Source organism: Neofelis nebulosa, chromosome X, assembly GCF_028018385.1.
Source record: "Neofelis nebulosa isolate mNeoNeb1 chromosome X, mNeoNeb1.pri, whole genome shotgun sequence".
NCBI lineage: Eukaryota > Metazoa > Chordata > Mammalia > Carnivora > Felidae > Neofelis > Neofelis nebulosa.
Window position 1 is genome coordinate 60423271 of NC_080800.1, and position 11452 is coordinate 60434722.

An 11452-nucleotide genomic window follows, 5' to 3' on the forward strand; every position below is an offset into this window, starting at 1 on the left:
AATTCATGCTCCCAGTGCCCAGCAGAGTGTGTGGCCCACAGCAGGTGCTCAGGGAGTGCTGAACCCAATGCATTGCCTCAGCCAGTGGGAAGCGCTTTGAAAGCACTTGTATGGGATAGGTCTGACCTTAGTCCTGAGAAAGATTAGTTGTTAAAATATCCAAGGAAGAACGTCTCCGGGAGTCTGAAATATGGGTAGGAGTCTCTGGGCTCTTGGACTGGATCAACATGAGGATGGGGCTGGCATCCCCAAGGCCAGGATCCAATTCAGTTCTACAGTCTTGTCACGTGGCATGCTTCTGAAGCCACTGCCTCTTTGGCAGTTAATCTAAGAGCAAGGGCTATATCCCCAAACGTTGAACTTCTCAGGCCCAGCCCTAATCTGTATCTCTAAGGTGAATGGGACAGCCTAAAGAAACAGGCCAGGAGGCCTGGAGTTAGGAGGACATGCACACCAGCGAGTGTCCCACACTTGGAGGGAGACTTGAAGGCACCTAGAATCCCAGATTGTAATCATGGGAGTCTGCTATTTCACAATTTTCCAGAGAAATCTCAGCTCCCAGGTCATAAAATGCTTCTTAGGCCCTATCTATTGCCCATAGGCAAGAGGGCAAAGGGGTGGCCTTAATGGGTCAAGATTGGGGCCTAGAGAGTGAGTAGGGTGGCTTTTAGAGTTGTAAGGTGGGTACCATGTGGCCAGAACACTTGTGACTTGGATGTGCAAGTGGTAAGGAGGCTGCAGAAGGGTCTGAATTAGTCTAACATCTAAGAACGTCCCCAGCCAGCCCCTGTATTCAACCTTTTTTTTTTAAGTTTCTTTATTTTGAGAGAGAGAGAGAGCGAGCGAGCATAAAAGCTGGGGAGAGGCAGAGAGGAGAGACAGAATCTCAAGCAGGCTCCATGCCATCAGCGTAGAGCCTGATGCAGGGCTCGAACTCATAAACCCTGAGATCATTACCTGGGTCAAGATCAAGAGTCAGATGCTTAACCAACTGTGTCACCCAGGCACACACCCTGTATTCAACCTTGAATAGGACAGCCTTCCTGGGGTCTTACGACAATGAGGCTCCTGGAGGGATAAGGGCAGTGGCAGTGGCTGGAGGCATTTGGTGAGCAGCCCCCTCTGAGCCTCCCCCTTCCTCCCAGCTATTCACCCACCACCCCACCATGAATTGCTAAAAGGAACATCTGATCACACTACAGGCCTTTAGAACTCAATGAGGAAAACTGCCAGCCAGCCCATCTCTTTGTAAGTAACTTTTATTTTTATTTACAACAGAATCGGTGGCTTCGTTCCTCCATCTTTAAGGACAGTTGGCATCAGCAGCCAGATGGAAAGTCCGCCGTGAAGTCAAACTCATTCTGCCCCAGCCACAGCTCTGGCAGCTCATTGGCCCGGTCCAGTCCCAGTTCCACCACCAGCGACATCAGCACCTCCTCATCCACTGGGTCCGAGTCGATGATAGCAGGGCTCTGGGCACCAGTAGAAGGAGAGAGTGACCCCGCCCCTCCCGCCTGAGCTGCAAAACCCCAGTTTTGTAGGGGCCCTGCCTCCCCAGGTTGGCCCGGAGTGGCGGCAGCCATCCCATGATACTGGCTATTGAGTTTCTGCAGCTGCATACTGGCCAGCAGATGAGGGGCAGGGTGCAGGTTGAAGGGTGGGGGTTTAGTGGGAGGGGTGGCGGTAGGAGAGCCTATTGGAGATGGAGATCCTGAGGAACTAGTGGGAGCCCCACTGGCCTTGGTTCCATTCGAGGCTACCCCAGGGTAGTGCAGAATGGCCACTGCTTTGCGGTCTTTCACTCCCAGGTTAGAGTAGGCCAGAGAGCTCATCTCTTGGTTGGCATCCTAGAAGAGAAAGAAAGGCACAGCATGGTAGCCCTGTTAATGGTTCTGCCAGCACCATTCATCAGGCTCAGAAAGCCCCTATGTGCACTTCCTTTGGGGCTAGTGGTGGGGAGGGAAGAAGGAGGCCCCACGGAAGGTTAGGCTTCCAGCTTGAGTATCCTTTTGCTACCATGGTTCTGAGCGCTGAGCTCAGACCCAAGTTCTCCATGCTGGGCACCCACCATCCTAAGTGGGTTCATGGCTTTCATCTCTCTCTCCCTGACCCTTCACTTCACCATTTTTTTTTTCACTTCACCATTCTGAAAAGGGCATCTCATTGGCTTTCTTCTCAGCCTCACAGCAATCTTTGCAATGGAGTGGTCTTATGACCCTCTACTTCTCTGTTCCCTTTATCTGCCATCTTCCAACACCTCGGTGGGTTCAATTTGACCACGTTTAGGCAGCAGCTATTGTCAGCCTCCCCAAAGAAATCCCTGCCGTTTCTTTCCTCTCTGCTACAGGACACTAGACACCATGCATAGGAGGGCCTATGACCAGGCCCAGATCAGTTTGTCTTTCCATGCTTCAGGGTCTCCATCTGCAAAATGGCACCAGTTACCTCCTTCGCAGGTGAGGTGCCACCCTTGACATCAAGTGCAGGCCTCGACATGGTTGGCATTTCAGAGCCTTGGCAGAAGTTGGATAAACTGGTGGGAGATGATGCTGCCAGCTGTAACTTTTGTGCTGTATGTGAGGGAAAAGAGAGGATAAGGACAAAGTCTTCGTTGACCAAGAAAGCACTAGCAAAGTCCTAAGCAGGGCAACTCCACACAGCTACAAGCCAAGGATGGCACCGGGGTTAGACCCAAGACCAGAAACCACCTGAGCACAGGGAGGAGATCAAGCTAGAACATTGGCCCGAGACAGGAAAGGTGCTTGATTTAGCCATATGCTGCCCAGGCAGCAAGCTACCCACATCACCAAGGCGGGGGGGGGGGGGGGGGCACACGTTATTGTTTCCTCACACAAGTGACTTCAGGGCCCCAAGTATGTGTGTGAGGTGCACAGCTTCTGATTCTGAGGGCAGGAATGTCCCTGAGCAAGTAGCACACTTTCTCAGTGGGCCACTGGTGTCCAAGGCTGGAGACCTGAGACTTCCACCAGGATTGGGAAAGAGTGGGAAAGGAAGACCTGGAAAGCTGGATGCTTTGACCCAGGGAAGGAATACATCCCCAAAGCTAACATCATGGGGTTCCAAAGCCCTGCCTTGGGCACAGGTCTGAGAAAACCTGGGCTGATCAGGGTGGTCCGGGGACGCTAAGGCAGCCAGAGAGCAGCTAGAAATGTCTCGATTTTCTCCATGTCTCCAAGACAACCCTGGCAGCACTGGACTTTCCCAGGATATCTGCTCTGAGCCCAGCCACACCCATCTGCAGGGACTGGTGGGAATGACTCTTCCTGGAGAGAAATGGCTTTCCCATTAGGTAGCTGTGGTTCTGGGAGCAGGATCTAATACTCCTCTACCCACATGCCTCACCTGACCACTGGCCAAGTCATCATACCTGAAATGACTCAAATGGCTCCTGAAGAAATGATTCCCTAGCTCAAGTGCCAAAGGATTAAGGGGATGAGGGGGAAAAGAATGCCCCCAAACCAGAAAATAAAAAAAATCTCTGGAAAATCTCAAGTTTTCTTCCTAGAAGCTTTTTTTTTTAATCCCTATATATTCTAGCCTTCATGATGACTTAGAGATGTAGAATTTCCTATTTACAAATACCTGATAGCTCAAAGATTCTTCAGGACCTTAAAAAGTATCTCTAATCTTTCCAACAAGGTTTGAATTCTCCATACCTCCCTCTCTCCAGTGGTCATTAGAAGTCTGTTCAGATACTTCTAGAAAGTGACCGCTAACTGCCTGTCTTTATCATCGCCACTTACTTATTAGGGAAGGAGGCAAGAAAAATAGAGAAAGGAAGAAGAGGGTGGGGAGAAAACATGAGAAAATCAGCTTCTGGGTTTGCCACTGCTGCTTGATTGGAGCCCTGTTTCTTCTCTCAGGCAACAAGAGAATATTTCAAGCCAGCGACCACAAGACAAGGAATCTAATCCATGTCATCTTCAAGAGCCCAGTACCTTTGGTATCAAGCAATTTCATATCCAAAGAAAAAATGTCTGGGCGGGGGGGGGGGGGCTTGGCCATCTTTCCCTGTTCCTATCCAGCCTCCCTCCCTTATGCTGCTAGGCACCGGAACGCACCAAAAGAAAACACAACATTAACAACAACAACAAGAAACGGGAGAGAAAAAAGAAGTAGGGGGGTGGGGGAAGAACGAGAAAAAAAAGTATCTCTGTTCTGATGTCAGTTCTTGGGAAGACCATTTTACCATGTCTCCCCCTTCAGGCTGGGAGCTCCCCTAGGCGGGACCCTGTTTCCATTCGGATCTGTGGCCTCCCATCCCCGCCACCTCTCCACCCGCCCTGGGTCGGGGCTCAGTAGGCGCTCAGTAAGTGTTATTGAATCCGTCTGAAGAGGCAATACCATTTCGATCAGAATGCGGGCCCCTGCTTCCCCCAGTTTCTGTCCCCACTCTGCCACCCAGTCCATTCGAAGGCAAAACTTGGCAGCGCGGAAACGTCCCAGGCTGCTCTCCAAGCTGCGGGCTGACCACTGCGAAACCTCTGCAAGAAGTGGCTGGATAACCCGAAGCAACAAGTGCCTCCTCGCCCGCCGTTGTCGCAGGCCCCAGCCACCAGTTCCCAGTCCCGCCTCCCTCCCTTCTCTACGGATCTTCCCTTGGGCCGCCAGCCCCCTCCCGCCTCGATGGGGGTGGGGAAGGTAAAGGAAGAAGAGAGAAGGGAGAGGCAGGTAGGGGCCGAGTCTTTGACCTGTTGGGGGACCAAAAGTTAAAATGGCACGAACCGGATGGCTCCATCTCGATTGCTATTTTCTCACTCAGGAGAAATTTAAAAATCCAAACAGTACTGCGGCTTGGCTTGGACGTGCTCTAACCAGACCAGTCAGTTTCGCCACCTGAAAACTAAAGGCCCGTTGTTTGCGGACAGCTCGGCTGCCCTCCCCGCCGCATCCCAGGTGGAGCTGCGGGAGTTGGGGGCGGCTGGGAGCATCCCTGCGCGGTGGGCGCGAGCACCCAGGCCACCAGGGCCCCGAGCGTCGGCTCCTGCAAGTGCGGTATCACGAACCGATTGTAGAGACTGGATGGGCGGGCGGGGAGAAGCGCGGGGTCTTGGGCTCCGCAGCGAGTTTGGGTCCCCGCGGTGTTTCCGCGCGCGGGGGCGCACTCGGCGCCGGCAGCCACTCCCGCGCCTCATCAACACTTACTGAGCGCCCGCTGAGTACCCGACGCGGCCGCAGGCTGAGCCTACCCCCTAGCCAAGCCGCCTGTAATCAGTGCTATAAGCCGGCTGCCAGAAGAGTGAGAGAGGCTCGGAGAGGTTCAGTAACTTGCCCAAGGTCACAGCGCTAGAAAGTGGCGGAACCGGGATTCGCAGCCAGGGCGGTCTGACTCCAAGTCCGACGCTCGGTGAGGCAGGGACTCAGTGCGCGGCCCGGCCCAGCCACCCTCGTTTATAGGGAGAGGGGTGTGTGCGTGGGTGTGTGGGCGTGCGTGTGGGGGAGAGTAAAGGTCGGCTGGGCAGAAGAGGCAAGTTGCCCAAATTCGCTAACTTCCATCCCGCAATTCCGCTGAACTCGTCCCCCAAAAAGCCCCTCTCGTCTCCAGTCCCCGAAGGAAACCTGAGCTTTGTGCAGCCCCACAGCCGGAGCGTCCAGATGCGGTCTGGGCGATTAGCAAAGTCGGTGGAAGCCAAGCTGGAGAAAGCGCGGACGCGGGGAGAAAAGGTGCTGCGGTCTCCCCGAGAGAAGCGGGCGCCCGGCCCGGCTGGCGGAAGGCGGGCGCGCTGGCGAGCGAACAGTCTCGCTGGTGGGCAGGCGGCGGCCCCTCCGCCCCCAGCAGAACAGCTTTCAAACAGAAAACAAGTCCCCCAGAGGCCCCCGGCCCGCCCGGCCGCCGCCCGCTCCCCACACCCACTACGCTGGAGTCTCTGGCCCCACCGACCAGCCCAGCGCCCTGCCCGGCGGCCCGGCTTACCTCTGCGACGCCGCCTGCCCTGGAGAGAGGGAAGCGCGGAGCCCGGTGAGCCGCGGGCGAAGCGGCGGAGCCCCCAGCCCCTGGCACGCACGCCGCCACCGCCGCCGCGAGCCGGTCGCGCTCAGTGCCACCCGACCTCGGGGCGCCTGGGTAAAGCCCGCGCCGCCGCGCCGCCGCCGCACCGCACAGTGCCGCGCCACGGAGCCCCGGCCCGCACCCGTGCCCGCCCGCCCGCAGCTTCGGCGCCTGACTCCGGGGTGGTGGCGGCCTCCGCGGTCCCTTCCCGGCGCCGGGGACCCGGGTCTCAAGCCCCCATTGCCGCCCGGATAGCCCTGACGCACACGCAAACGGCAGCAGGCTGGACTCGGCTAGGAATCCCAGGAAGGACAGACCCTTTCCCCCCCTTTTTTTCTCTCCCCCCCGCAATTTCCACGTCTTTATAACCGGCTTAGGGCATTATTAGCACATGTCCTGGCTCGTGGGCGAGTTGGTGGCAAAATCTGAACTGGATACTCACTGAGGGCCAGAGCGGGTGCTGTGCCTTCCTCAGCCCTCTTCCTCCTCGCCGGGAACGACCCCTCGCAGGCAGGCTGCGGGCGGGCACCCGGGCGGAGCGAGCCTCCTCTTGGCAGCTCAGCGGTGCCCCTTCTGCAGCTGTGCCGCTGGGAACATTTTATAGCGGCTGCTGGCGTGTGTGGCCCTTTAAAGGCGCTCAAGCTGGTGCAGTCACCGCGGATCGTGTGAAAGCGAAGGGCCGGCTGGGGAACGGAGTCCTAGCGGCTCCGCGGGTCGGACAGCGCCGGGGACCACCCGCGGTTCCCGGGGTGCAGCCGGCGGGCCCAGGCCATGGGCACCCTCAGCTTTGAGCCCCAGGCTGACGCCTGCGCCTGTAAAGCTGGGGGTGGCCCGTGCCCGGGACATGGTCTCTCCCCACCGCCCTGCATGGACTTGCCCAATAAATTCCACTTAGCAATTTCGCTGAGGCTAGAGAGAGCTGTTAGTGTCTGTTTTTTGACCTAAATCTAGCGGGTGGCCAGAGCGGGCTTCAGGACGTTGGGGGGGAGGGGGGGGGAAGAGAGGTATGGGCCTAGGGAATGGCCGGGGAGAGGGGGACAGGGCTCGTGCTGGCCGGGCAGTATTTTGAGTTTTCTGCAGGGCTTTCTCCGAGCCTCTTTGCCCTCTCTGGGCCGCACCATCTTGTTGAAGGGCTGAGGCTGGGAGTCCCTTTCCCCTTAAAGTCCCCGCATTCCGGACAGAGCCTCATGGAGGGCCTATCCGGCAGCGGCGGCTTCCCTCGAAGGCGTGAGCGGGAGTTGGGTTCTAGGGATTCTCTCTTGTGGTTAGCCCCCGGCGGAAGGAGGCTGGCGGGATGCGATGCGGTCTGTTTGCCCATCCGGACCGTGGGGCCAGGTGCACCTCAGGAAGCTCGCCGCAGAAAAGCCCAAGAACTGGCAGCCGTGTCGGAAGAGCTTGCCCCGGAGCTTGAGGGGATCCCTTCTGCCTTCCCATGATGCCAGGTTATTTTATTACGATTATATAATCATTTCCATCCAGCAGGAATAACATTTTGCATTTAGAGCACATATTTCTCAGGTTGGGATACTATCTTACAAATGTTTAAGGGAAACATTCATGTTTCCTTCATGTTCATGTTCCTTGTGGCCAGCAAGCTCCCATCTCACCTCTTACGGGAAGGCCACGGATTTTCCCTCTACTAGACTCTTTTTTGGCCCCTTTCAGCAGCTGTTCATTTTACATTGTTTATAAAACATGCTCTTTTCTTAAAAAGTCCTGATGTTAAGAGGTGAGGGAATGTCATGAAGTCATTTTCACTACGTATGTGTTCCATCTTCTTAATTGGATTTGAAGACCTAAAGGTCTTTTTCTTTTTTTCTTCTTTCATTTTTTTTCTTTCTTCCTTCCTTCCCTTACCTTCCACACACTTTTCCCTAAGTGCCCTGCATTTGCTCTTTGAACAAAGTTCTGTTTGTTGACGGACTAGCCGGCTTACTGACTTGAGGATGGGGAGCAAACAGAGGGACGGATCAAGGCCCTTCCTTAACACCTGGAGGAAGCGAAGGGCGTACTCTGGACTCCAGCTAACCCCCTTCCCCAGCCCCAAAAGCTGCCTTGCGCAGCTCTGTTCCTTCCCTCTCCCTGCCTCAACATAAACCCCAGGAACGTTACACCCACACACCGTTTCTCACTTTGCCCAAAGATCTTTGGGTCATGTCCACTTTCTCCTCTAAAAGGCAGGATCTGTCGGAACCCAGAAACCCTACAGAGTTTGCCTGTGAAATACATCCTCAAGCCATCTTGGTTTTGCCTGAGGTGAGCGACCCCAGGGTTTGGAATTGTGTTTTGCTGATTGGACCTCCGACCTACCCTCCCCCTCCGCTCCCTCTGGGCAGCGGGTCTGGAAACAGCGGCAGCAGCGCCGCTGCAGGCTCCGGATCCGGGAGGTGTCGGATCCGCCCTCCATCTATTGGATGGCTCCCAGGCCAATTGTTAGAAAGAGGCATATGTTCATCTCGGCTTCTGGAGTGTCTCCGGAGCAGTTGCTCAACAACCAGCGCCCTCCCCCATCCGGACCATTGAAGGGCAGAAAAAGGAGCGCCCTCCGCCACAATTCTCTGTGCCCACTTGCTGGAGAGTGTCTCCCAGCTGGTGGCTTCCTGTCATCTTCGCTGTCCGTCCACCTCCTGGGGAGCAGAAAAGAGAGGGGCTTCAAGCACTCAGTGGTGGAGCACAAAAGCCACCCCTTTCCTTTTGGGGGAGATAGGAAAGGAGGTTAGTTGCAGAGGCAGGGAGAGAGCAAAGGAGACATTTGCATCTATCTGCAAATTTGCCCCCCCCCCCCCCATCACAGACTTCCCAGTTAGCTCCAGCCCAGCTCAGAGCTCTCCGCCGAACTCTTATCTCCAACTTGGCAACTAGATCCCGAGCTCTGGGAAGCAAGGAGAGGACAAGGATGGTTACCCAGCAAAAACTTTCTGTGTGCCAGCATTGGTCTAGCATGTTCCCATCATCATCTCATTTAATTCCCACGACAGCCCTGTGTGAGGTAGGGTTTACCAAAGGTGAAACCAGGACCCAGAGATATGACCAAGTTAACACAGCCAGGGGGCAGGGTGTTTGAATCTGGGTCAGGCTGACTGCAGAGTCCTTACCCTCACCCTTAACACCTCACTGCCTGCGAGGTAAGGTGGCCTTCTAGACTGGTGGTGGAGAGTACACGTTCAGGGGTCAGTCCACTTGGGTTTAAATTCCCACACTGCCATTTACTAGCTGTATGATCTTAGGCCAAGTGGTTTCATTCTTTGGGCCTTGGTTTTCCTGGCTGTTAAATGGGGATCTTAATGGTAGCCACTCTGTGGGTTTGTCGCAAGGATCCGAGGAAAAGCTTAGCCTGGTTGGTGCCTGGTGTGTAGTTAAGTGGTCAACAAATGTTGTCATTGTGCCTTCTGATTCTTTCTTTTCCTTTTGCCTCTTAGCCTTGTCTCAGCTCATACACTTCAGGTTCAATAAAACTGACTGATTAATTTAAAAACAAGGCTGAGGGGCGCCTGGGTGGCTCAGTCGGTTAAGCGTCCGACTTCAGCTCAGGTCACGATCTCACGGTCTGTGAGTCCGTGAGTTCGAGCACCGCGTCGGGCTCTGGGCTGATGGCTCAGAGCCTGGAGCCTGCTTCCGATTCTGTGTCTCCCTCTCTCTCTGCCCCTCCCCCATTCATGCTCTGTCTCTCTCTGTCTCAAAAATAAATAAACGTTAAAAAAAATTAAAAAAAAATAAATAAAATAAAAACAAGGCTGAGAGGGGATGAAGGAGGTCTATAAACTCAGGAAGGGGAGGGAGAAGAAAACACAGATTTGTTCTCAAAATCCCATCCCCCAGAACCAAAGGCTGTCTGAGCTATATGACAGGAGTAAATTAGGGACCAATAAAAGGTGACCACTTTTTAGAGGACTGCTGGAGGCCATACAGTGGTCTCCAGAAACATGCTGCATATGTGTGTAGAAAATTTTAAAAGCACATCTTTGTTCATGAATGTTTGGAGGAGAATTGTTTACAATAGTGAAAAAATAAAAAGTAAATGTCCATGGTAAGGACATACCTCAATACCCTGACACCAAAAAATAAAAAATTAAAAAATCCTGATTTCTGAAACTCTTTTATTCATGGGAAAATGTTCATAACAAAATATTAAATTAAAAAATGCTGGGGCGCCTGGGTGGCGCAGTCGGTTAAGCGTCCGACTTCAGCCAGGTCACGATCTCACGGTCCGTGAGTTCGAGCCCCGCGTCGGGCTCTGGGCTGATGGCTCGGAGCCTGGAGCCTGTTTCCGATTCTGTGTCTCCCTCTCTCTCTGCCCCTCCCCCGTTCATGCTCTGTCTCTCTCTGTCCCAAAAATAAATTAAAAAAAAAAAAAAATGAAAAAAAAAAAATGCTAGGTACAAAGTGGCATAAATATGATGCCAAGCTGCAAAGAACACAAAGAGTAGAAAATTAAATACTATGTTTCCAACCATGTATGAATATGGGTAATGAAGCAATGGTCAGGAAAACACCAACCAACAACAGGGTCAGTAGGCTGGTAGGGTTATGGCTTATCTTTTCTCTTTTTTCCATGTTATGCAATATGATGATTTTTTATATTAAATATGAATTTATAGTTAATGAACTGCATAAATGGTATGCTCCCACTTTTGTTAAAATTATATGTGCATAGGGGCGCCTAGGTGACTCAGTCAGTTAAGTGGTCAAGCATCCAACTTCGGCTCAGGTCATGATCTCACAGTCTGTTGAGTTCGAGCCCCGAGCTCTGTGCTGTTAGTGCAGAGTCCACTTTGGATCCTCTGTCTCCCTCTCTCTCTGCTTCTCTGCTGCTTGTTCTCTCTCTTTCAAAAATAAATAAGCATTAAAAAATTTTATGTGCATAAAAAAATTGGAAGTAGATACACCAAAATGTTAATGGAGATTATGACTGAGTAATGGAATATGGGTGATATGTTTCTTTTCCTTTTTAAAATTTTTCTGTAATGATGATTATGTTATTTTCTTACAATTAAAACAGATTCATAATTTGAAAATTGCATAATCAGTACAATCCCCCTATGTTAACAGTATGTATGTTAGTTGAAAGAAATGGGAAGGAAATATATTAAAATATTAACAGTTTTTATATTAGTGGTAAAGGATTATGGGTAATTTCTATCTTTTCTTGATTTTTCTGTAGTACAATTTTATTACTTTTATATTTTCAATAAAGTGATACCTAACAAATGGTATAGAAAGTAGGATCCCACATTTGTTAAAAATATAGATATATGTGCTTAGAATAAATAATAGACTACTCTAAAATGTTATCTCTGGGTGGTGTGGTTATGGGTGATTTTTGTTTTCAACATTTTTTATTTATTTTTGGGACAGAGAGAGACAGAGCATGAACGGGGGAGGAGCAGAGAGAGAGGAAGACACAGAATCGGAAACAGGCTCCAGGCTCCGAGCCATCAGCCC

General features: G+C 52.5%; 1 protein-coding gene across 6 annotated transcripts; it reads right to left on the reverse strand.

Annotated features, from left to right (window-relative positions):
- Positions 1–1241: 1241 nt before the first annotated feature.
- Positions 1242–6629, reverse strand: CITED1 (Cbp/p300 interacting transactivator with Glu/Asp rich carboxy-terminal domain 1). Of its 6 annotated transcripts, none has more exons than XM_058713244.1 (4): positions 6277–6321; positions 5936–5954; positions 2446–2570; positions 1242–1847 (listed from the first exon to the last, which is right to left on the reverse strand). In XM_058713244.1, exons 3-4 carry the CDS (start codon positions 2503–2505, stop codon positions 1320–1322), a joined length of 588 nt encoding a protein of 195 aa, XP_058569227.1. In that variant the 5' UTR covers positions 2506–2570; positions 5936–5954; positions 6277–6321; the 3' UTR covers positions 1242–1319. The 6 variants fall into 6 exon arrangements, with proteins under 6 accessions (XP_058569227.1, XP_058569223.1, XP_058569226.1 ...); XM_058713240.1 differs by adding an exon at positions 4747–4864 and having other exon boundaries at positions 5936–6313; XM_058713243.1 differs by lacking the exons at positions 5936–5954; positions 6277–6321 and adding an exon at positions 6453–6629.
- Positions 6630–11452: the final 4823 nt, after the last annotated feature.

Bases quoted from the DNA above. Each gene is read 5' to 3' on its own strand.
- CITED1 (XM_058713240.1), bottom strand. The intron at 1,848-2,445 runs GTAACTGGTGCC...TTTCTCTTCTAG, and splicing joins GCACCTCACCTGCGAAGGAG to GATGCCAACCAAGAGATGAG.